The sequence below is a fragment of the Scleropages formosus genome, chromosome 5 (genome assembly GCF_900964775.1).
Source record: "Scleropages formosus chromosome 5, fSclFor1.1, whole genome shotgun sequence".
NCBI classification, from domain to species: domain Eukaryota; kingdom Metazoa; phylum Chordata; class Actinopteri; order Osteoglossiformes; family Osteoglossidae; genus Scleropages; species Scleropages formosus.
Window position 1 is genome coordinate 18,244,296 of NC_041810.1, and position 22,407 is coordinate 18,266,702.

Here is a 22,407-nt window from a genome sequence, read left to right on the forward strand (position 1 = left end):
CATTAATGTCCAGCAATGTCCATCCAGTGGCTCTGAGGTATATATAAATGCGTGTGTGTGTGTGTGTGTGTGTGTGTGTGTGTGTGTGTGTGTGCCCGCGCATGCCCTTCCTGCCCTTGCTCCATCTTCGTCCTTTAAACTTAGCTTCTTTTTCATTCAACACAAAGCAGATGTCTTTAAAAATAAACTGCTATCTTTCTGACCCCCCCATCTTTATCCTGTCTTTATCAGCCACTCCTCTTTCTCTCTGCTCATCTGTGGCTAAGAATAGTGCAAAATTTTCTTTTCAGTCTTCCAGGAGTGCCTCTCTCCACACATCTCATTGAGGATTTCTGCCGTTATAGGAGGCTGACCTTTAAAAATGGGAAATATTTGTAATGGGAAGGAGTGATTGGTATTCAGTTAACCAAGTTTTTTAAAAAGTCTACATTTTCTTCTTTGGAGCCAGAAAGCCAAGAAAAAAAAAAAGTTTTTTTTTAATTAACTCTCCCGGCTAGAACAACAAAAAAGAAAATAATTGCACTGGAAGCAGTGCAATATTATTTTGTGGTATTACCCTTAATTAGCTTGCCTGTCTGTGCTGTTTTATCACATGAGGTGGGAAACCTTGAAACCCTTATCACAAAAGAACAGCCCTTGTTATCTTCCAGCTTCCAGACGAGCACAAACGGAGAGCCGTTAAGCTGTCGACTGTTTCCTATGATTCAAAACAAATTGCAGAATTACATGATGCTCTTAAAAAGAAAACTCTAGTGCTGCATGCTGCATTATACTATAAAGTAAAATCCGGAGTAATGCATGTACAGCTCAAATAGTAAAATCTGAACATAAAACTGACCAAACACGCAGACTATACAAATGTCTTTGTTAATATTCATAAGATTACAATTAAAAACATGGTTTTCTTAGGTGATAAGTCTAATATTAGTGTTTTTGTGTGGCTGGGTCTACTGTAAATCAACTAACAGTGGGGTACCAGTAGACAGTGTTGACTGAAATGACTCTATTCCTTGGAAGGTACTTACCCTGAATTGGTAAAGTAAGATTACAAGTTTTTTTTTAATGTTTTAATTTTTTTAAGCAGCTAAGTATACAAACCAAATACCCAGAAGGCTGTTGGGAGAAACAAATGTTAACTTGATCGTGTTAGCGAACGGTGGCAATACCGCGACATGAACACCAGGGGGCGACACATTAATGGAAATGAATGTAATTGTAAGCGGTTTTGTTGGGGAAAATATTCGAGCGGAAACGCGCTCTTCTCTTTCTCTTTCGGACCGTCAAACCCCCCACTTCTCTTCAAACTGCACCGCATGATGGTAAATACCGAAAAATTACTAGATAAGTTTTGAATGATCTCACCTCTGCTCGGTTTCGATTCAATAGATGCTGTTATTATATTACACTGTGAAATTTACCCTGTAAACTTTATACGGTCTTATGGACGCTCGGCGGCGTAGTGATCGAAGAACTAGAATTGTCTTAAGTAAGACAAATTTGTTTATTCTATGACTTTCTATCTACCCCATAATGGGGTACAGTTTATTCAATTATAATTGTATATCATGTAAATATAAATATAATTGTGTGTAATTGTATTGTACTGTGAGTTTTGGGAGAATCTTTAAATTTGTAACTAAAAATGACTAATAAAGAATGAAGTCCTGGGGAACTGGGGTTCGAATCCGGCAGTCTGTGTGGAGTTTGCATGTTCTACCTGTGTTCACAATGGTTTCTTCAAGGTGCTCCGGTTTCCTCCCACATTCTAAAGAAGTGTTTCAGATGACTAAATTTTCCTTTGTTTGTGTGTGTAAGACTGCCCTGCTATACCCTGTGTCACACCCTATAGTTCCAGGATAGGCTGAGGACCACCGCGACCCCTGCACCCTTAAAACGACTTTTGAACGCTTGTATCTCAAATAAACTTACTGTGTCCGACCTATTTATGCATCGGAGTATTTCCGCTTGAGTGTTTTCTCCCAGCAAGTACTTTACTCGTGGAAATGACAGCACTGTGAAAAGTGGGACTTGAACCAACAACCACCGGGTTGCGAGCCCACCCGTTGCAGCACTTTCTGATCGCGTTCGATCGTCGGTACACTTCCCCGACGTGTGTAAAAGCAAGAATCTTCTCAGCTGCGGAGCTGTTTTGTTTAGTGGATCGAGTGGGCGGTTATAATCGGGGTCCGAGCAGCGCATACCGAACCGCGGTACGTGTCCGGGAGCGCTCCCGATCGCGCCTGTGCGCGTGCGCGTGTGCGTGTGCACCGTTCAGGACAGCGGCTGCAGGCGGGGGGTTGGGGGTTGGGGGGGGATCAAAGGGCCTCGCAGTCCAGTCCGGGTGGGTTCGCGACGTTTCCTCCGATTTCCGAAAACGAACATACTCCATGTCGGAAGAGCAGCGGCGGGTGAGGAACACGATGGAGTCCCAACGTTGGGGTAACGGTATTTACTACAGTAAGTAACAGTGAGTGTACAGTGCAGAGAGTGTACACTGTACAGTGTACAGGGCAGGACCGGGACACGTCTGCGTACACACTTGGACCGTGTAACACACACACACATGCTCCTCTTCGTTGCGCGAGGCCACTCTGAGTCTGAGCAGTCTCCGTACCGGAGGGAGGGGGGGTAGGTGGTATTTATTACCCAGGCTGGCGTGCATTAATTTATACGTAAATAAATGTCTTGCGGTCATAAGTTATGGTTTATATTTTTGTCCTGTGCGTTTTCGCGTGTACTTGATGTCGTTCATTCAGAGAAGACGGCGATGCGGCGGTTCTGAAGAAGAGGATGTTCAGTCCTCGAGCTCCGGCTTGAAAACGTCTGTTTTATCATCATTAAGAAGGATAAAAACGTTCGTTTTTCTGCGGTGTTAAGACACGCAGTTTGTCACGTGCTATTTTTACAACACCTCTTGCGTTTTTTTTTTTTTTTTTTTTAACCTCATACATACTGGCTTCTCGGTTTACGATGACAGCTGGTGGTGTTGGGGCTCGTTCTCTTCCCAACTCTCGCATCATGTCGTTTTTAGCACCAGTTTACAAGCAATAAACAGGCCAGTAACACACGACCCCCTGTTCAGTTACGAGTTCCGTTAGAACATTTTGGATACAGGAGCTACTAAATAAAAATTACTCTTTACCTCGTAAAACTTTTAAATGTTGTTTTTTTTTCCAACTTTTAACTGCACCACAATGAAAAAGTTTAAAACTACTGTTCAGTCTCCGGTTTCACGCGCAATGTTCCTCATTTCTGACTTTCCATCCGTCCGTCCATCCGTCTCCATGGTAACGGGACGCTTCTTCCTGGCGCCGTTGGACTGAGCGACAGCGAGGAAGGGACAGTAGCAGCGAACGGGCGGAAAGGAGCTTTACTCAGTCGCTTCAACACCAGTATTATTATCACCAGGTGCCTTTTACGGGCACCTCTCGGCCCCGCCAATAAGCACACGTTGTGTTCGCTCTGCTTCAAGCAGAAATTAAATAATAATAATAATAATAATTTCTTTGATTTTTTCAAGAAGACGTTCGTGCCTTCGAAAATTCGTAACCAATTCCGTTCGTAACCCAGTAGTAGGCAGTTTGCAGTGTGTTACTTTGCTCTGCAGCCCTGTGACACTCGTTACAGTACAGTACAGTCAAACGTTTCAACATGTAAATCTATATGTATATTTCTTTTTATGGGTGTTTTGCAGTAAAGCCATTACCACCATGCTGGGAATGAAGTAATATGTTGGAAGAAGAAAGAATTGTAGGAGATGTGATGTGTCGGCCCATTTAGAGCTATAAACTTGAAGGTAAGGCTCATTTTGCAGGACCGGAGAACTCCCATCAATCATTGTTTTCCTGTTTACAAAAATAATAATTGTTGTTATTATTATTAAAAATATAATAGTATCTTATTATTTAAAATAATATTATTTAAAATTGTATTATTACTGTTGTTCTTTTTCTTATTACTAAGTGTTCCACTATACAGTGCCCAAAAAGTGCCACATATATCGAAACAGCGTATTAAGTGGATATTTTTGTCATAAGAAATAATGAGAAAGGTCAATAATGTGGGTTAATGTGGCACAATTAAACTGGAAATCTTGCAGACTGACTTAGCTTTTCATCTTTTTGCTGGAGGTGCCTTAGATTTCTTGGGTTGTGTAACTAAAGGAAGTATAAAAGGTTGGTGATGTTGCATGAATATCCACGGTTTGTGTAAAAACAGGCAAAGGAGGCCATGGGGAGCTATAATGAGGGCTCCCTGAAGTGCAAGAAACACTTTTCATATCACATTTCATATCTTACCTCATTTATTTGGCAATCTCCATCCTTATCCATAGTTATTTACATTTACACTGACATTTTTTCATTAAGCAGACGCTTTTCTCCAAAGCGACGTACATAAACAGGTAAACAAGTTTAATAACATCAGTAGCTGTGTAGGCATTTTTTAAGGTCCTGTGCATATACGATGGTAATAAAACCATATTTGAGTTAAAAAAAAAAAAAATTGAGTCTTTTGTCCATCATTTATCCAAAATTGTTCAGAGCACCCAAAGATAATACCAAAATCTGAGGAGAGATGTAAGCAGCTCAGTGATTTGTAAATGATTGTTTTATGTCTGGCCTTACGCCCTGTGTTGCCGGGTAGGCTCCGGTTCCCCGCGAACCCGTCTGGGACAAGCGGTTCTGAAAATGTGTGTGTGTGTGTTTTATGTCTTTGCTGTTATTTAAAGCCTGAGGAAAATGAGTCAAAGACAGACAATATTATATCTTAATTATCAAAATTAAATCTCTCCATCCATACAACAGTTAATTTGGTCAAATATGATATTTGTCGGAAGGGGGTGCGGTGGCGCAGTGGGTTGGACCGCAGTCCTGCTCTCCGGTGGGTCTGGGGTTCAAGTCCCGCTTGGGGTGCCTTGCGGCGGACTGGCGTCCCGTCCTGGGTGTGTCCCCTTCCCCCTCCGGCCTTACGCCCTGTGTTGCCGGGTAGGCTCCGGTTCCCCGTGACCCCGTAAGGGACAAGCGGTTCTGAAGATGTGTGTGTGTGTGTGATATTTGTTGGCAAACCCCCCAATTTACTTGCACCTTAGGATGCCCAGACAGCTCATGATATAATAAACCCAAGTTTGCCATTTGTCTTACAAAAGCACTGAATATATTATTTTAGGCTGAAGCACAAGCAGATATAACCACTACCACGAAATCAGAGTTTCTGCTTTTTTGGAGGGAATCGGAGGTGTCGCGTTAAGAGGGTCCGCATCTGGATGCAGCTCTGTTCGTGCTACCAGCTCGTTTGCCCTTTGAAAAAAGAGAAGTGCCTTGCTTTGCTGGCAGTTTCAACACAAAAGGGAAGGTGATCAGATGAAGTATCCTATGATTAACTAAATATATGGACCAGCATACTTTGCTGACTTGCAGTATTCGATGTGGCAATCACAATGAATCACATTCTGTTTTAAGTTTATAGCAGTAGCGCTCTGGATTTAATGGTTACGTTAAGCACAAAATTCAATTCATGGCAAGGACAGGCGCATATCGTCTGATCTGAATTTTTACTATGATACATCTTCATGTTATGATGGAACTGACTGCTTTTGGTTCTCCAGCTATTTATATGGGGTCAAGCTTTGACGCAGTCTGTCATGGTGGAGGAAACTGCATGATATTCCGTGAGCTGTGTTGGTCTTGTGATATGGAGTGTGAATGCTGTGATTGTGGGGATTATTATTAACCCTGTGGTTGCATCACTGCTCTGCTGACACCCAGAAAGGGGATTGCCTTCCATCTGCCGGAAATCAGAAAACCCCACATCAGTGAAAAAGATATGCTAGTGAAAACACTCGGCATCACAAGGCAATATAATAAAACTGGAACAATTACTATTAAGAATGCTTTTCTTAAGCAAAAAGCATGGAATTCAGAATCTGTGGAGTAAAGGGGAAATAAATGGAGTAAAGGTTTGTAGACTAACAGAACGACGGTCACTGGCAATGAAAATGTGCATTTTTCTCTCACTCAGTCCTTTGTGTAATTTGTCTAGGAAAGTTGCCTGTAAGCAGAATTAAGTAGCATTTCTGTTCTTTATATGCAGTTTGCTGTACAGGGTTTTCATTGGTATCAGGAGGTGATGTAGTGGTTAAAGCTCCTGCTGTGTACTCAAAAGAACCAGGTTCAAATGCCACCATCTGCTCCAGTACCTGAAATTACGCCAGTAAAAAATGACCTGGCTGTATACATGGATATATCATTTTACACAGCCTGATGTTCTAAGTCACTTCAGAAAAAAAACTGTCAGTTCAATGAATCAATAACTAACTAAATCAGGTGACACTTGAGTACTTTATTGCTGCTGGCAGACATGATGACAGTAAACACTGATGTCTGTGTTCCTACCAAGTCAAACAGGGGTGTGAAATATTTATTTTTCCTTCTAGAAATATTATTCAATATCATACAGCGGTTATTAATCACCAGTACCAGGTGCTGTAATCGATATTCAAGCTAGATCATAATATCACTAAATACAAATATATCAACATTTTGCTGAACGATGGAATCTTTTTTTTTCCGATTTCCCATCTAGCTATATTATGATGTTACCAGGCCTGTGTAATTCTATAGTTTACTGTAATTAATTACATTAGTTTTGATGTTGCATTGGGGGGGCGCGGTGGCGCAGCGGGTTGGACCGGGTCCTGCTTTCGGGTGGGTCTGGGGTTCGAGTCCCGCTTGGGGTGCCTTGCGACGGACTGGCATCCCGTCCTGGGTGTGTCCCCTCCCCCCAGCAGCCTTACGCCCTGTGTTGCCGGGTTAGGCTCCAGTTCCCTGCAACCCCGTATGGGACAAGCGGTTCAGAAAATGTATGTGTGTGTGTGTGTGTGTGTGTGTGTGTGTGTGTGTGTGTTGCATTGGCTTATTTTTATAGACTTTATGGTGTTAATATTTTAGTATCAAATACATTCAAAACACTAAACGATGATGAACACAATTTTTTTTTTTAGAAAAATGTGATAAAATATAGCCTCCAAAAATTATTTTCCATTTCAAAGCCTAGCAAAGGTCTTTTCCCTCAGTGGTTGTTACCAGTTGTTATGAATCGCCAGCAATAATTACTTTGGTCTTGACGGTACGCTAACCCAGTCGCTCAACCTCACATTTGTGATAAATGCCCCGGCGCAACAGCACACTAAGGTACGAAAAAACACATGCACTCTATCTTATTTCCTGCTTTTTTCACAAGAAAGAATCACTTCCTGTTTAATTTGTAACTTGAGCAGCAACCGGGGGCAGGGAACTTAAATAAAAAAAAGTGGGGGTTTGCATATAAAAGCAGATGATGGGGTGAAGAATTTCAGAGGGGCTGAAGACACAGTTTAGTGCTGTGGCATCTAGGTCTTTTGCTCTGGGCTGATTGATCATTTTGAGTGTAATCTATGCATTGATTGTATGATCATTTTTTATGGCTTGGGTGATGGGATCTGCTTGTTTGATTGTTTTTGGCTAATAGTGATGGGTTTTAGTATTGGGATGTTAATTGTGTAATGTTTTGTGGGGACCTGTCCTTGGCATGTTTTGCATAGTTTATTAAAAATTAAGTTGGGGAAAAAATATCATTAGTGCTTTGCTTTCTAGGTGGAATTTGATGAGTGTTTCTTTCTACGTGTGTTTTTCATTTTGCTGTGTTAATAAAAAGCACAGTGGAGAACCTTTACATCGGTTGGAACAGTTTGTCATTCACGCTTACTGTATTCCCACAACCCTGCTGACCTCTCCTCCTTGTAACCCCAGCTCTTGTTTTTCGAAGGCCAGAGACCAAAGGAGAGGGCAATAGCCTGAAGAGGAAAAGCGGGGGAGCGGCTGACCATCACAAGCATACACAAACAGAACCGAGCCTGACGCTCCGAGGCCGCTCCCGTTAAGATGCTGGGGTGCCGTGGAGGTGCTGGCGTGCGGAGCTGGCTCACGCTGGCATCCGGACTGGTGGAGTGCCTGTGCTTCGCGGGGGCTGTGTTCGGCTGGGCTTCCTTGGTCTTCGTCCTGAAGACGGACGGGTACTTCAGTGACCTGTGCGTGAATTCCACCGCGACCAACGAGACATGGAGAACAGGTGGGTCGGTGTGCGATCCACGGTCTAACAACAGAGTGTTCGGGTGGCTCGTGCCTTCGCCAGGGGAAGCCCTCCTGTGAGTCTGGAATGTCTCTGCCTCTTCCAGACTGCAGCCGCCAGGACGAGCAGTTCTCCCTCATCTTCACCATCGCCTCTTTCATGAACAACTTCCTCACCCTTCCCAATGGATTCTTATTTGATCACTTCGGCACCACAGCTGCGAGATTCCTTGCCATGTGAGTTATTGTTATATTAGTTGCCTAGCAGACAATTTTTTCCACTATCTTATATTTATTCATTTAGCTGATTCTTTTCTCCAAAGCAACTTACGGTGTTGAGCTACTTAGTTATTTACCCATTTATACATTTATAGAGCATTTATACTGGGTAATTTTTACTTGGGCAATGTAGGGTAAATGCCTTTCTCAAGGATACTACAGCTGTACGTGAGGCTTGAACCTGTCAGCTATTCATGTAATTATTTAAACATCCAGTTTAGCAACGGGGAGAAGGGGTTGTTGATGATTGATGGAAGGGTGGATTATCCAAGGGTACTACAGTAGGGAATTTTCTAGACTTCATCTCGACACCGTTTTATTCCATATTGTTCCTGTCGTGTCACTATAACGCTTTAACGACTAATGATTGAATGAGTTACGAGGGAACGCATGAACACACCGTTTCCGTACACGGAGATGTCAGAAAAATTTCTGATTCGGAATGCTATAAACCAGAACCTTGTGGACTGCGAAAGGGTTTGGTATATCTCAGTGACCACATGACCGTATAAAACATTGCATGCGGAACTCCGATGGCAACGCCGAGCATCTGTTTTTTTTTCAGAAGTCTCGCTGTTTTTGGGAAGTGTGCTGGTGCGTAATTGTAGCCACTGCTGAGAATTGGTGTGCCGCACACATCTGTGAGATTGTGACAGACTCAAGGCAAGCGTAGCTTGGCAGCCAACAGCAATTAGCAGAGCACTCAGCCTCTTCCTGTCTTTCCCTCACCCTCCTCCCTTTTCCTGTTTTGTAGCAGAAACAGCAGCTCACACCACTAAGAACTCACTGTGTCGGTCGCCACATGTTCTGAATCAGTTTGTTTTTCTGCCTTTTTCACATTAGACGCATCAGCCGGGGAAAGGCTGCAGATGCTAAATGTGCAGTCATAGTGGTAGTAAATTGTTAACATTGCTTAATTGAGAAACGCACATTTATTCAGTTAACTCATACTTTCTCTAGCGTGACTTATAATGTTAAGCTACATACAATGATTTACCCATTATTCCATCTGGGTAATTTTTATTGGATCCGCTTAGGGTTGGTACCTTGCTCAAGGGTACGACAGCAGGAGGTGGGATTCCGAGCTGTGTCTTTCAAGTGCAAAAGCAGTAGCTTTAACCACTACGCCAACTGCTGCCCCCATGCAGTTTAGAGAAGGGGGATGATGTACCCTGGCATAGAGCGGGGTGAAGTGGCAGCATTTCAAATGACAAAGTGAGCTGGATTTCTTTACGCTTGTTATATATCTACTGAAGGATTTCTAGCGGCGGGGAGCGTGGGGGCGTGGTGGGTTTGGCCGGTGCCCGGCGGGTCTGGGGTTTGAACCCTGCTTGGGGTGCCTTGCAATGGACTGGCATCCCATCTGCTTGGGACAAGCTGTTGTTGCTATTGGTTGGTTGGTTGGTTGGATTTCTAGCAAATATAAGCATAAATCTGAATGGGAGGTTCGTTTGGCCCGGTCGAGTGTAGCCGTTAGTTATTGCAAAGACGCTTCTCTGCTAGGATCAGTCATGCCAATGCTGCAGGTCAAAGATAATACAGTACAGATTTATAAAACATCTCCAGGCATCCGGGTTTCCCCAAAAGAATGTGAGAGATTAGGAGAAAGAGAAGATGGGAGTGTCTCCCCAAAGAAGTAAATGAAAACCTCCATCTGCTTCTGCTTCGGAGTGGACGGATGATAAAGATGTGGAATGTGAGTTGGAGGCAGACGGCTCTTCCAGAAAGTTAGATGGGTGGATGGAAAGGCAACAAGATATGCAGCAAAGATCAGGAGATTAGATCGGACAGGAATAACAGTTAAGGGGGGCAGTGAAAGGTTTGGAAAGGTGCGATCAAGAAAGAGGGGCTACAAATGGAGAGCAAAAGAGAGGGAGCAGTGATGAAAGAAATTTCAGTAATCTGTGTAAACAGCGCAATCTATAGCCTTTAGCCCCTGTCCAAGCCATGTGACTACCAGCACCAACTATACCGCTTGATTCCCTTTTACATCTGAACTGTCCAGCAGTGTAAATAATTAAAATGTTTGATTTTTCTGTACTTTGTCCTTTGCAGATCCGTGTATACAGCCGGCACCTTGTTTATTGCCTTCTCCAGTGCAGGTATAGTCTTTTGCTGTGAAATTTTAATATGAAATAATTACACATTGAACGCCTTCATTTCTTGATTTGGAAGCTGAGTCAGTGTCATTCTGGTTCGGATTCAGCTCAGATGTCAGCTCTGATAATTCTAGTCCTCCTTTCCTTCTCACTCCCACAGCAACGTCCATCTTGCTCTTTCCGGCCCTGTCCTTCATTGCCGTGGGAGGGATTTTATTCCTCATGACAAACATGCAGGTATGCTTCGCTTGGGTTGATCTTCACCCCAAAATCCAACACGTGAACCCGCTTAGGAGCAGATGAACCCCACAGCTTCTCGAATCCTTATATGCCTACATTCACGTTTCACTCAATAGCATGAGCATTAGCATTAGCATTTCCGTGGGTTTGTCTTGTCACGTGGGGGGATGAGCTGTAGCTCTTTAGCTCTCTACCGCACTGTCTCATCCTCTTGAATCCATGAGGGCCATCAGTGAAATGGCGGTATAACTTTAGGTCAAATGGGAACGGAAAGCTTGCTTTCAAGTACATAGAAGCAGTGCTTTCCGCAGCACCCTAACCCAGCTAAATTGATGGCAGCGACCGAGCAGAAAACCCTTGGGTAAATACAGGCTGTTTACTAATCTTGCTTATCACCCTCATGTCAAGGGGTGTGGTGTACAGTTGCTCTGGATTTGCCTTATTTTCTGGATGAGGTGGCCAAGGTCCCAAGTCCCCATTGGCTGATGAAAAATGATGAGACATAAGAGCTTTGCACATTAGCGCTAAGCCATATTCGGTGTTGCTCATACACAGAATCCATAGTGGAGTAACAGCACTGTATGAACAGTGTTGGGGGGGCACAGTACTCAGAAAGTCTCCTATTTCCGTTTGTTTAGTTTGTTTCTAGTTAATTATGCGCTTAATTTTTCATATTATATTTAAACTCAGTCAGTTACTGAAACACTCTGCTGCATTTACTTTCATTTATGGAGCTGATGCTTTTCTCCAGAGCGGCTTACGCTCTTAATGTACCTACAATGACTTACCCATTTATACAGCTGGGTAATTGTTTTTACTAGAGCAATTAAGGGTAAGTACCTTGCTCAAGGGTACTACAGACAGAGGTGAGATTCAAACCTGCAACCTTTTGGTCCAAAGCAGCAGCTCTAAGTGCTACACTACCAGCTGTCCCCCGTTACTCTCACATGGCAGTAATAAGCAGCGTGTGTGGTTTCACTCACCTTCCTTTTGTTCTGCCAACAGCTGCAATTCAGTCTGATCTAGCAGCCCGCAGTAGAAACATGTTGCACTGACAGCAGATTGCTCCATTTCCTATGATGAGACTCATGGGCTCCAGGGGTCTTATGACATGGTGCCTGAACGTGAATTGCTGGCCTTTGTTTTCACGCCGTGCATGAGATCTGGAGTTTGCCTGCGGCTGGCTAACTTATCCTTCACACGAGTTTATGGAAAAACAGAACTGACTTGTGGGTGAAAGCAGCTCTGACAGATGAGTATCACTGAGCCCATGGGTGTCTTCTTCAATTATTCATATCTGTATTTATTAACATTACTGTCACAATCATGTTTTTAGCTTACATCACATACTGGAAGTGTGTTTGGTTGATCTGTAGTTGCTGCTGAACCTATTGCAGTGACTGTTACAGTAAATCTACTACATCATATGGTAAGTGTGGCTATGCCTCACTGCACATTTACAGCTGTAATTTGCTACTAAACCAGATGAAAAAATTGCACCTGCTACACACACCTCACACTAATGATGGAAGTGTTGTTGTATCAAATATATGTATAACAACTTTTTGAAAAATTCACGTTGAACGCCAGATGCAGAAGAAAAGGCTGTGTATTCTGTACCTGGACTTGCTACTAATTTTTTTTAAAACGTGATGGGGAAATGGGAGTGGGAGGCAGTATTTAAAAATCAACGTGATGAGGGAGGATTTGTTGAAATAGCACTTTTCCAAACAGGGCGCCAAGCCATCATGGGGAAAAGTGATTTACTTTGGGTGTGGGAGGAAGCCAGTGAATGCTGTGAAAAAAAATAGAATAGGCACATCCCACATGGCCTGATGAAACCCCACTCCCCAGGAATAGAAGTCATCTACACTATTTACCCTGTACATTCCTGGAAAAATAGAGCAAAATATTAGTTTTAGTCAATTTCACTCTGTAATGGTACTACCGCTAAAAATTTTTTAGCTTCAACATTTCCAAGACTTTTGTGAGCCTGATAGTCTATCTCATCTTAAGTTTTATGCCACTAAGCTAAACAAGGAAATGTGGTATTTGACTCAGTTCAGTTCAGTTCATTTGTATGAAGCTCTTTTGACAAGGTTACAGAGCATCTGAACACCAGAGCACATATGATTGACACATAAGTTTAAAGCAAATGAAAGGAAGCCAACAGTTGTAAGTTGAAGTTGTATTCCTTCATGAAACACACACCGCCATTCCCTGGCATACGTCCAAGTTCCATACTGACCGACCGGTCAAATCTCGAAATGGACGTAAGTTGGACGTTTGGTAGCATGGCATGTAGAAGTTGGAAACCTGTACAAAATTCTTTTATCCTTCTCAATTTCTATCATGATTGTCTTGTTTTTTATTAAGCAGCTTTATTAATTCACGTTTTATATAATTTGGTAGTTTTTTTACCTTTTATTCAAGATTCTTTAGTTCATAGTGAATTTTCTTTTTTACGTTCTGCAAGTTCTATCGTGATTATCTCATCTCAACTTCTGTCCTGCTTGTCCTAAAAGGGTCGTGGTGACAGCAGGGAGAGCAAAGAGGCCCAGCCGTCCCTGTCCCCCGCAACTTCCTCCAGCTCAGCCTGGGGGATCCCCAGCCGTTTCCAGGCCAACTGTGAGATATAATCCCTCTAGCAGGTCCTGGGCCGACCTCGGGGCCTCGTCCCAGTTGGTCGTGCCTGGTATACCTCCAAAGGGAGGCGCCCAGGGGGCATCCTTATCAGATGCCCGAACCACCTCAGCTGGCTCCTCTCAATGTGGAGGAGTAGTGGCTCTACTCTGAGCTCCTCCCGGATGTCCGAACTCCTCACCCTGTCACGGAGAATGAGTCCCAACACCCTGCGGAGAAAACTCATTTCGGCCACTTGTATCTGCAATCTTATTCTTTCGGTCATCACCCAAAGTTAATGATCATAGGTGAGGGTAGGGACGTAGGTCGACCGGTAAATGGAGAGCTTCGCCTTATGGCATTACTGCTGCCGCTGCTCCCAGTCTGTGGCCGATCTCACGCTCCCCTTCTTCCCTCATTTGTGAACAAGACCCCAAGATACTTGAACTCCTCCACCTGGGGCAAAAACTCTCCCCTTACCTGGAGGGGGCATACCATCCTATTCCGTGACAGAACCATGGACTCAGACTTTGAGGGGCTGATCCTCATCCCCACCACTTCACACTTGGCTGCAAACCATTCCAGTGCGTGCTGGAGGCAACCATGTGACATTGCCAAAAGGACAACATCATCCGCAAAAAGCAGAGACGTCACCTTCCGACTCCCACACAGAATGCCCTCCTGACCTCGACTGCGCCTTGATATTCTGTCCATGAAAACCACAAACGGGAGTGGAGACAAGGCACAACCTTGGCGGAGTCCAACACCCACACTGAACAGCCCTGACTTAATGCCGAGTATGTGGACACAGCTTTCGCTCCGTACGTACAAAGACCGAATGGCCCGCAGTAGTGGCCCCGGTACCCCATACTCCCACAGAATTTCCCGGGGAACAATAGGCCTTCTCCAAGTCCACAAAACACATGTAGACTGGATTAGCAAATTCCCATGCCCCTTCAATGATCTGTGAGAGGGTAAAAAGCTGGTCCACTGTTCCATGGCCAGGGTGGAATCTGTATTGTTCCTCTTCAATCTGAGGTTCAACTATCGGCCGGAGCCTCCTCTGCAAGCACTCCGGCATAGACTTTCCCAGGGAGGCTGAGAAGTCTGATGCCCCGATAGTTGGCACACACTCTCCGGTCCCCTTTCTTAAAGATAGGGACCACCACCCCAGTTTGCAAATCCAAGGGCACTGTCCCCAAGGTCCATGCAACATTGCAGAGGCGTGTCAACCATGACAGCCCTGCAACATCCAGGGCCTTAAGCATTTCCGGGGGGATCTCATCCACCCCTAGTGCTTTGCCACTGTGGAGATTACCAACTACTTCAGTGACTTCCACCAGGGAAATGGACTCTTGACAGCCTGAAAGCCTCTGGCTCTGACTCCTGTAAGGGAGGCATATCACTCAGGTTTAAGAGTTCTTCAAAGTGCTCCTTCCATCTCCCGACAATATCCTCATCAGAGGTCAGAGTTTCACCACTCCTGCTAAACACAGCCTGAGTGAAACCCCTCCGACCCCTTCTGAGCTGCCGGATGGTTCTCCAGAACCTCTGAAGCCGACCAATAGTCGTTTTCCGTGGCCTCTCCAAATTCCTCTTATGCCCGGGATTTTGCTTCTGCCATCGTAGCCGCTGCTGCCTTTTTCGCCTGCCAGTACCTGTCTGCTGAGTCCCCAGAGCCAACCAGGGCCTAAAGGCCTCATTCTTCAGCTTGACGGCTTCCCTCACCACCGGTGTCCACCAGCAGGCTCTCGGGTTGCCACCCTGGCTGGCACCAACAAGCTTTTGGCCACAGTTGTGCTTGGCTGCTCTCACAATTGAGGTTTTGAACAGGATCCATTCAGACTCCATGTCCCCTCTCCCGGAGGTGCGAGTTAAAATCATTCTGGGCAAGGTCCTCTGACAGTCGTTCCCAGCACATCCTCATTAAACGCCTGGGCCTACCGGGTCTGTCCATCAGTTTTCCCCGCCATCTGATCCAACTCACCACCAGATGGTGATCAGCTGACAGCTCAGCACCTTTCTCCACCCGAGTGTCCATAACATGTGGCCTCAAGTCAGAAGAAACGACTACAAAGTCGATCATTGACCTTTGGCCCAAGGAGCTCTGGTACCAAGTACACTTATGAGCATTGTTGTGTTCAGACATGGTGTTTGTTATGGACAAACCATGACTAACGCAGAAGTCAATAACATTTCACCACTGGGGTTCAGATCGGGCAGGCCGTTCTTCCCAATCACCCCCCGCCAGATTTCCCAGTCATTGCCAACATGAGCATTGAAGTGCCCCAGCAGGACTATGGAGTCTGTAGGTGGGGCCCTGTCCAGGACCCCACCTACCTTCTCCAAGAAGACCAATTAATTTGAACTGCTGTTTGGTGCATAAGCACACACAACAGTCAAAATTTTCCTCTCTGCGACCCTAAGTCACATTGAGGTGACCCTCTCGTCCACCGGGGCAAACTCCAACTGTATGGCAGCCAGCCAGGGGCTTGTGAGTATCCCCACACCCTCCCGGCGCTTCTCACCTCATGCAACTCCTGAGTAGGAGAGGGATCACCCCGTATCGACAAGTTTGGTTCCAGAGCCAACACTGTGAGTGGAGGTGAGCCCAACTATATCTAGTTGGTATCTCTCAACCTCCTGCACCAGTTCCGGCTCCTTCCCCCCAAGTGAGGTGACATTTCACAAACCAAGAGCCAGTTTCCGTCACGAGGGGCTACGACGCCACCCCACCCCCTCCCACCGCCAGGTATACATTGCACCCGACCCCCATGCTGGACCTTGCAGGTGGTGGGCCCACATGGCCCCCCCACGGTGCCTTTTTGGGCTGAGCCCGGCCGGGCTACGTGGGCTGCCCGGCCATCAGGCGCTCGCCTTGGAACACTACCCTCAGGCCTGGCTCCAGGGCTACGTCCCGGTGACCCTATTCCGGGCAGGGTAACCGATCTCCTGTTTACTTTTTCCCATGGAGGTTTTTGGATCGTGTTAGTCTGGATCTTCACTCCAGACCTGTTCGCCTTGGGAGACCCTACCAGAAGCATAGTGCTCCCGACGACATAGCTCTGGAGATCCCTAGATCATGCAAGCCCTTCTGTTGCGCCAAGGCCCCGATCCAGGAAGGGCATGATTATCTCATTTTTGTTTAACCAGTTTTATGAATTGTCATTTTTTAAAATCATTCTATGGTTTATTAAAAAAAAGAAATTTTGCTTTATTTTTTACCTTATTGTAGTATTTTTATGATTTCGCCAAACACAGTAGAGTAGTATATTTATCATTCTTTAGTTTCTATTTTTTATGTGGAGTGCGGTGGCAGGGTGGGCTTGGCTGGGTCCTGCTTTCTGGTGGGTCTAGGATTCAAGCCCTGCTTGGGGTGTCTTGCGACAAACTGGTGTCTCGTCCTGGGTGTGTCCCCTCCTCCTCCAGCCTTATGCCCTGTGTTGCCGGGATAGGGTTAGGCTCCAGTTCACTGCAACTCCGCTCGGGACAAGCGATTTCGACCAGTGTGTGTAGTTTCTATTTTTATCATTTTAAAAATACCATTCTTTAGTTTCTCTTTCATCATTTTAAAGTATCTTATGGAAATATAAAAGCGTAAAGGTGACATTGCATTTGGTTGGTGAAACATAGTTCATAGAAAAATAAAATGCATTGAAAAAATACATCTTATACAATACAAAAAAAAAAGTGAAATACACGCACACCCATTGTCCAAAACTGCTTGTCCTAAGCGGGGTTGTGGCAAGCCGGAGTCCACCCCGGCAACACGGCGTAAGGCTGGAGGGGGAGGGGACACACCCAAGACGAGAGGCCAGTCCGTTGCAAGGCATCCCAAACAGGACTCAAACCCCAGACCCACCAGAAAGCAGGACCTGGCCAAACCTGCTGCGCCACCGTGCCCCCCCATAAGTGAAATAGTAAAGAACAAAAAAAATCAGCACATTTAATCAAGTTTTTCATCATCTGAACTTGATCCCTTGGGTGCACTTATACTTGGCTGTGGATCGTCACAGTGGGTTGAGGGGCATGGGGTTGTGGGGGGAATCACATGTTTGAAGAACAGGCTTAAATTTGTTTGGATTGTTTGCTTCTTTTTTCCCCATAGATTTGACGATAGCAATTTAAAGCTTCCTGAATTTGGCGATCAACTTTGGCGAATCTTTCGACATTCTGGTCCATGCTTTCCAAATCGGCAAGGGCTTTATTCGCTTGTGAAAACACATTTGCCAACCCCTTTACAGTGAACCTCTTCCTCTTTCCTCCTATGCTCCTCCACAACTCTTTCATCTTCTATTTTGATTAACTCTTTGTTGGTCTTTCGATTCAAAATCTAATAACTCTTCCACATCTTCCACTTTGACTTGTAATTCAAGAGTTTTTAAAAGTTTTACAATTTTCTCCTTAATTTCATCAAGTGCATCCTCTTTACTGAAGCCTTTAGCAAGGGATGGGTTTTTCCTCTTGCTCGTCATCTTTTTAGGGGTTTAATACAATAATAGTTGAATCTAGCATGAAAATTTGTTAGATTTAATTGAATAACACACATTTACCAAATGGCAACTGAGAGCGAGAACTGAGAGAGATGCTGTGATGTACACTATGCTGGGATATCGTCTGATGGTCACTGTTGTACACACGCTGTTAGCACTGGCGGACGTATGGCCAAGCGTAATTTTGATATTTACATGTATTTTTTTCTTAATCTTTAAAATTTATACTGTATTTTTTTCAGTTGTATGCATAGATGGTCGTAAGTCACATAGATCATAAGTATATATCTGTTTCTGTATCTGATATCTGTATAACTGTTTTGTCAATTGAATCACTGTCAGACTGTTCCGTTCCTTAAAATACACGTTCCATTTTCATTGTTCATCACACCTTCTTCCTTTCTCCGGTCCTTCCAGGTGGGGAACCTGTTTGGTGCTCATCGCTCCACTATCATCACCCTCTACAACGGAGCCTTCGATTCCTCCTCTGCTGTCTTCTTGATAATTAAGGTAGTCATCTTTAATAGTTAGGAAATGTGTAAAAAAAAACATATACAGGAAAACTAAAAAACTAATGAGAGCAGGTTATGCAAAAGCAGGAGACAAGGACAGTTGTAATCCTGTGGATAAGAAGGTGCCTCTGGTTCATATGATGCAGTCAGTGATATCTCCACACTCTGTCCACCTCTTCATGTATCTTCCCCCCAGGTGCTGTTTGAAGGAGGAGTGTCTCTGCGGGCCTCCTTTGTCTTTCTCTCCATCTGCAGCGTTATTCACCTGCTCCGCACATTCTTCCTTTTACCCCGGATGCATATTCCCCATCCTGTTCCCAAGGGCTATACTTACGGGTACGGGCACATTTCTCACCAGTTTTGGGGTGTCTGATCCTGGACATTATTGGTCCAGCAGGTTTTCAGCTGACCTCTGCAGCCATCCTCCAAATTCTGTTCTGAGTCTTCTGTCTTACATCAGGGTGAGATGTGGCAAGTCCAAGACTTATAGCTTGGATGGAGCAGGAGATGTGAAGAAGAGAGGCAACATTCCAAGTGATGGAGAGACGGAGAAGATGTCTATTCGGGCGGAGGACCCATCAGACTCCCCAAGCATAGAGAACAAAGGTGTTTTGGCTAAACTTGCCACTATTTCTGTTGACAATAGGCAGAAATTATCTGTTAGGCAACAAACACTGAATGCAGATTTGAACCCAAGCCAACCTGTGTCTTAGAGGCCAGTTTTAGGAGCTGTTTCCTGTCCTGGTTCTTCCTGTGGCACTTGATCTGGTTGTCCGTCATGCAGCTTCGTCACTACCTCTTCATCGGGACCCTTAACCCCATGCTCAGCCGGCTGACCAATGGAGACCCTGGTCTCGGTATTTATGACCCTGCCCTCTAACACACACGTGTACGGGCGTCAGCCCATCAGTGACACATTTACTTTAAACTTGCAGTTTGTTAACCTTTTTTCCGATCCCTTAGTGAGCAAATACACCAACGCCTTTGCCATCACCCAGCTGTGTGGGGTCCTATGTGCTCCCTGGAACGGCCTCATCATGGACAGACATAAGGGAAAACCCAGGCCTCCAGGTGTGCACACCTGTCTCTGGTGATTAGCGTGTCAGGTTGCAGAGCAGAGGACTGCACCACATGTGGAACCAGACTGGACATTTTCACCTTAATATCGCAGTTAATATTTTCTCTCTTTGTCTCCTAGGACAAAGCGAGCAGGAGGCTGATTTGCGGTCTGCCGCCCTCTCGCTGTTCCTCACTGCATTGCAGTGCCTTGCCTTCTCCATCTGTGCAACCTTGCCCATCCTCTCACTCCAGTACCTCTCGTTCGCCCTCCAAGTCCTCAACCGCTCCTTCCTCTATGGAGGCAACGCCGCCTTCATCAGCATAGCGTGAGTGGGCTTGGGGACCGGAGAAGCAGAGACCGTGGATGGACATGTAAATGGACTGTTGTGTTACACTGATGTGTGTCTGGTTGGCTGAGGTCTAGAGAAGGATAGAGGAGAGCAAAGGATCCAGGGCTGATTCACAGGTGACACTTGTTCCGACGCACAAAGACAAAATGAACCAATGAAACACAATTGCTCTTGGCTGCCTCCGTGTACCCAACTTGGAACTCAACATGGAATAAACATTACAGAGACATCACATTCTCCCTAATTCTTTAGCACCTCTGAGGCTTGCACGTCAGCAGGCTGTAAACGCATGCTGTGCGGAGGTAACAGAGGTAAAGGAGGCATGCTGGGAATGACGGCAGAACAGAGCAACACTGCAAGCTGCCGTTCTGTGAGCTCCTGACCGTGGAAGAAATCCTCCCTCAAAGTCTACACAAAAGATCATTCATAAAATCATCTGGTTGGGACCTAGAAGGCCTGGAATAACAAAACACCCCAGGAAGTGTATTGTCTTGCACTATCTTTGCTCTCTTTGTCTCCTTGACCATTTATAAGGACGGGAAGGAAGGAGACAGGCTTTTTCGCCCATATTTTACTGTCCCCTTCATTGTGTCCCTCTTCCTCCTCTGTAGTTTTCCTGCTTGCCATTTCGGGAAACTGTTTGGCCTTTTGATGGCGCTGTCAGCCATAGTGTCCCTATTGCAGTACCCCTGCTTCGCCGTGGTCAAGGAGCTCCTCAACGGAGACCCCTTATATGTAAGTCCAACCTCTGCATCGTGGGACAGCAGAGTCACGCACCACACGTCACTCTAGGGCAACAGAACGAAGGACTCTTCCTTTTCGGTTGTTGTCAAAGACTGCAGTTCCTTCCAACCTGTATGTGACACAGCAGTTTTGCAATATATTTAAATATTATATTTAAATAGCTTATACCAGTAAAAACTGGGAACGAGTGAAAAAGGATGAATCAGTCAGCAACAGAAGGCATTTTTGTAACTGAAGCCTTCAGTCATTGATGAGTTATAATGTAGTCACTGGCAATATAACCACAAACTCTTATTCAGCATTATTTTGTTTATTCCAAAACATTTTGACGTAATGACCAGAAATGAACATTTTCTATAAAATACTGCAAGTCTCTTTATGTCGTAGCTGATGCATACATACCAGCAGGATGGACAGCAGTCGAGGGCATGAAGAACTAGATGTGTTAAATGGGCAAAACTGTCGTTCACTTTGGATAAAAAGTCATGGGTCAAAACAACAATAATAATAATAATAATAATAATAATAATAATAATAATAATAATAGACATCACATCACTGTTATTACTGTTATTAGTGTTATTACTGTAATGTTGCTGTTGTCGTTACTGTTTACTCTTTACTTTGCTGATGGCAAAGTGACATAGAAGGACAGTTGGAGCGAAAAAGCGTTTACAAGATTTGCTGAAGTAACGTGTTACTGCTGCCGTGTCGCCCCCTGCAGGTGAACATTGCCCTGACCCTCCTGACCTTGATGGCTTTCATACACCCTCTGTATGTGTACATTCACTGCCGGAGACTGGCTGCCTGCAGGGAGAAAGGAGACAAGATCACGTCCAACACCTTCTAGGCAAACCAAAGAAAGGGAAGCTGTCACTCTTGGCAGCAAACTCACTTTTGCTAAGTTGCATCAGAGTTTTTTGTGAATGAACTTGAGCCTCTGCTGAACCAGTCACTGTTTTCCACACACCTTTTGAGAGCAGTGTTAATTGTGCACAGTGCGGTAAACAGGAGGCTATGTCAGTACTAAGAAATGCCATTTCAGGTGAAAGCAGGTGGAAGACAACTGCGGAAGCTTTTTCTGGGCCATGTGAGTCTGCGATATTTCATGTACTGTTTAGAAGAATAGCATTGGACGGGGATCAGAACACATGTGAGCAAAAACCAGCAATAACTTCTCTGTATAATATAGAGAAAATTAGTCAATGAAATGCTGCCTTTTTATTCTGTCATAATGAAATGTAGTGGATCAACCAGACAAACCAAAATGTAAAGGAAACATTTGTGTACTTAAGCTCGGCCTGTAACGTCGACAAGTGTAAACGCTTTACAAGCTGTGTAGTGTGTCTTTAAAATCAGTAATCAGCCAAAATCATTTTATATTTCAAACACACCTGCGGTGTCATAATCGAGTCATTAATGTAAGTAATTTGAATAAATTGTTAGCATGGCCATACGGTTTCTTTGTATGATTTTCCGCACGGTCCTTAAGGTTACTGCAGGAATGTTTCTACTTCGACTAATGTGTTAAGCAGTGAGAAAATGTTGCAGTGTTCATTTTGAAGAGGCCAGATATATACCATGATTAATATGCAATGAGAATGATTCCCAAAATATGAAACATTCTGAACAGAACCATGCACTCAATATATAGTCCAATTGTATCACTGTGAAACTGTCTGTTTTATGTGTCACCGCAGAGCTATTTTAAAACCCTCATTGTTGAATTGGCAAGTGTTATTTATGGTGCGGCAGATGAGGGAGCTGAGTGTGGCACTTGTAACAGTTGTATTGTTTGTCTCTTGTGTGACTTTGCCGCCACACTTTAGTGTCAGGGATTGACAAGTTGCTCCTCCATTGTGTACGCTTCAATTGTTTGTCCCCTCCGTGAGTTTGCTCTCTTG

General features: G+C 44.6%; 1 protein-coding gene across 1 annotated transcript; it reads left to right on the plus strand.

Annotated features, from left to right (window-relative positions):
* The first annotated feature begins 7,101 nt into the window (after positions 1-7,101).
* Positions 7,102-22,195, plus strand: LOC108935961 (solute carrier family 43 member 3-like). The gene is made up of 13 exons (XM_018754968.2): positions 7,102-7,443; positions 7,804-8,106; positions 8,213-8,342; positions 10,440-10,486; positions 10,644-10,720; positions 18,256-18,348; positions 18,547-18,686; positions 18,811-18,956; positions 19,064-19,207; positions 19,314-19,421; positions 19,549-19,735; positions 20,371-20,494; positions 21,228-22,195. Exons 2-13 carry the CDS (start codon positions 7,920-7,922, stop codon positions 21,351-21,353), a joined length of 1,509 nt encoding a protein of 502 aa, XP_018610484.1. The 5' UTR covers positions 7,102-7,443; positions 7,804-7,919; the 3' UTR covers positions 21,354-22,195.
* The last annotated feature ends 212 nt before the right edge of the window (positions 22,196-22,407 follow it).

Bases quoted from the DNA above. Each gene is read 5' to 3' on its own strand.
- LOC108935961 (XM_018754968.2), top strand. From the start codon at position 7,920: ATGCTGGGGTGCCGTGGAGGTGCTGGCGTGCGGAGCTGGCTCACGCTG. The intron at 18,687-18,810 runs GTACGGGCACAT...GTCTTACATCAG, and splicing joins CCCAAGGGCTATACTTACGG to GGTGAGATGTGGCAAGTCCA. The intron at 18,957-19,063 runs GTGTTTTGGCTA...CCTGTGTCTTAG, and splicing joins CCCAAGCATAGAGAACAAAG to AGGCCAGTTTTAGGAGCTGT.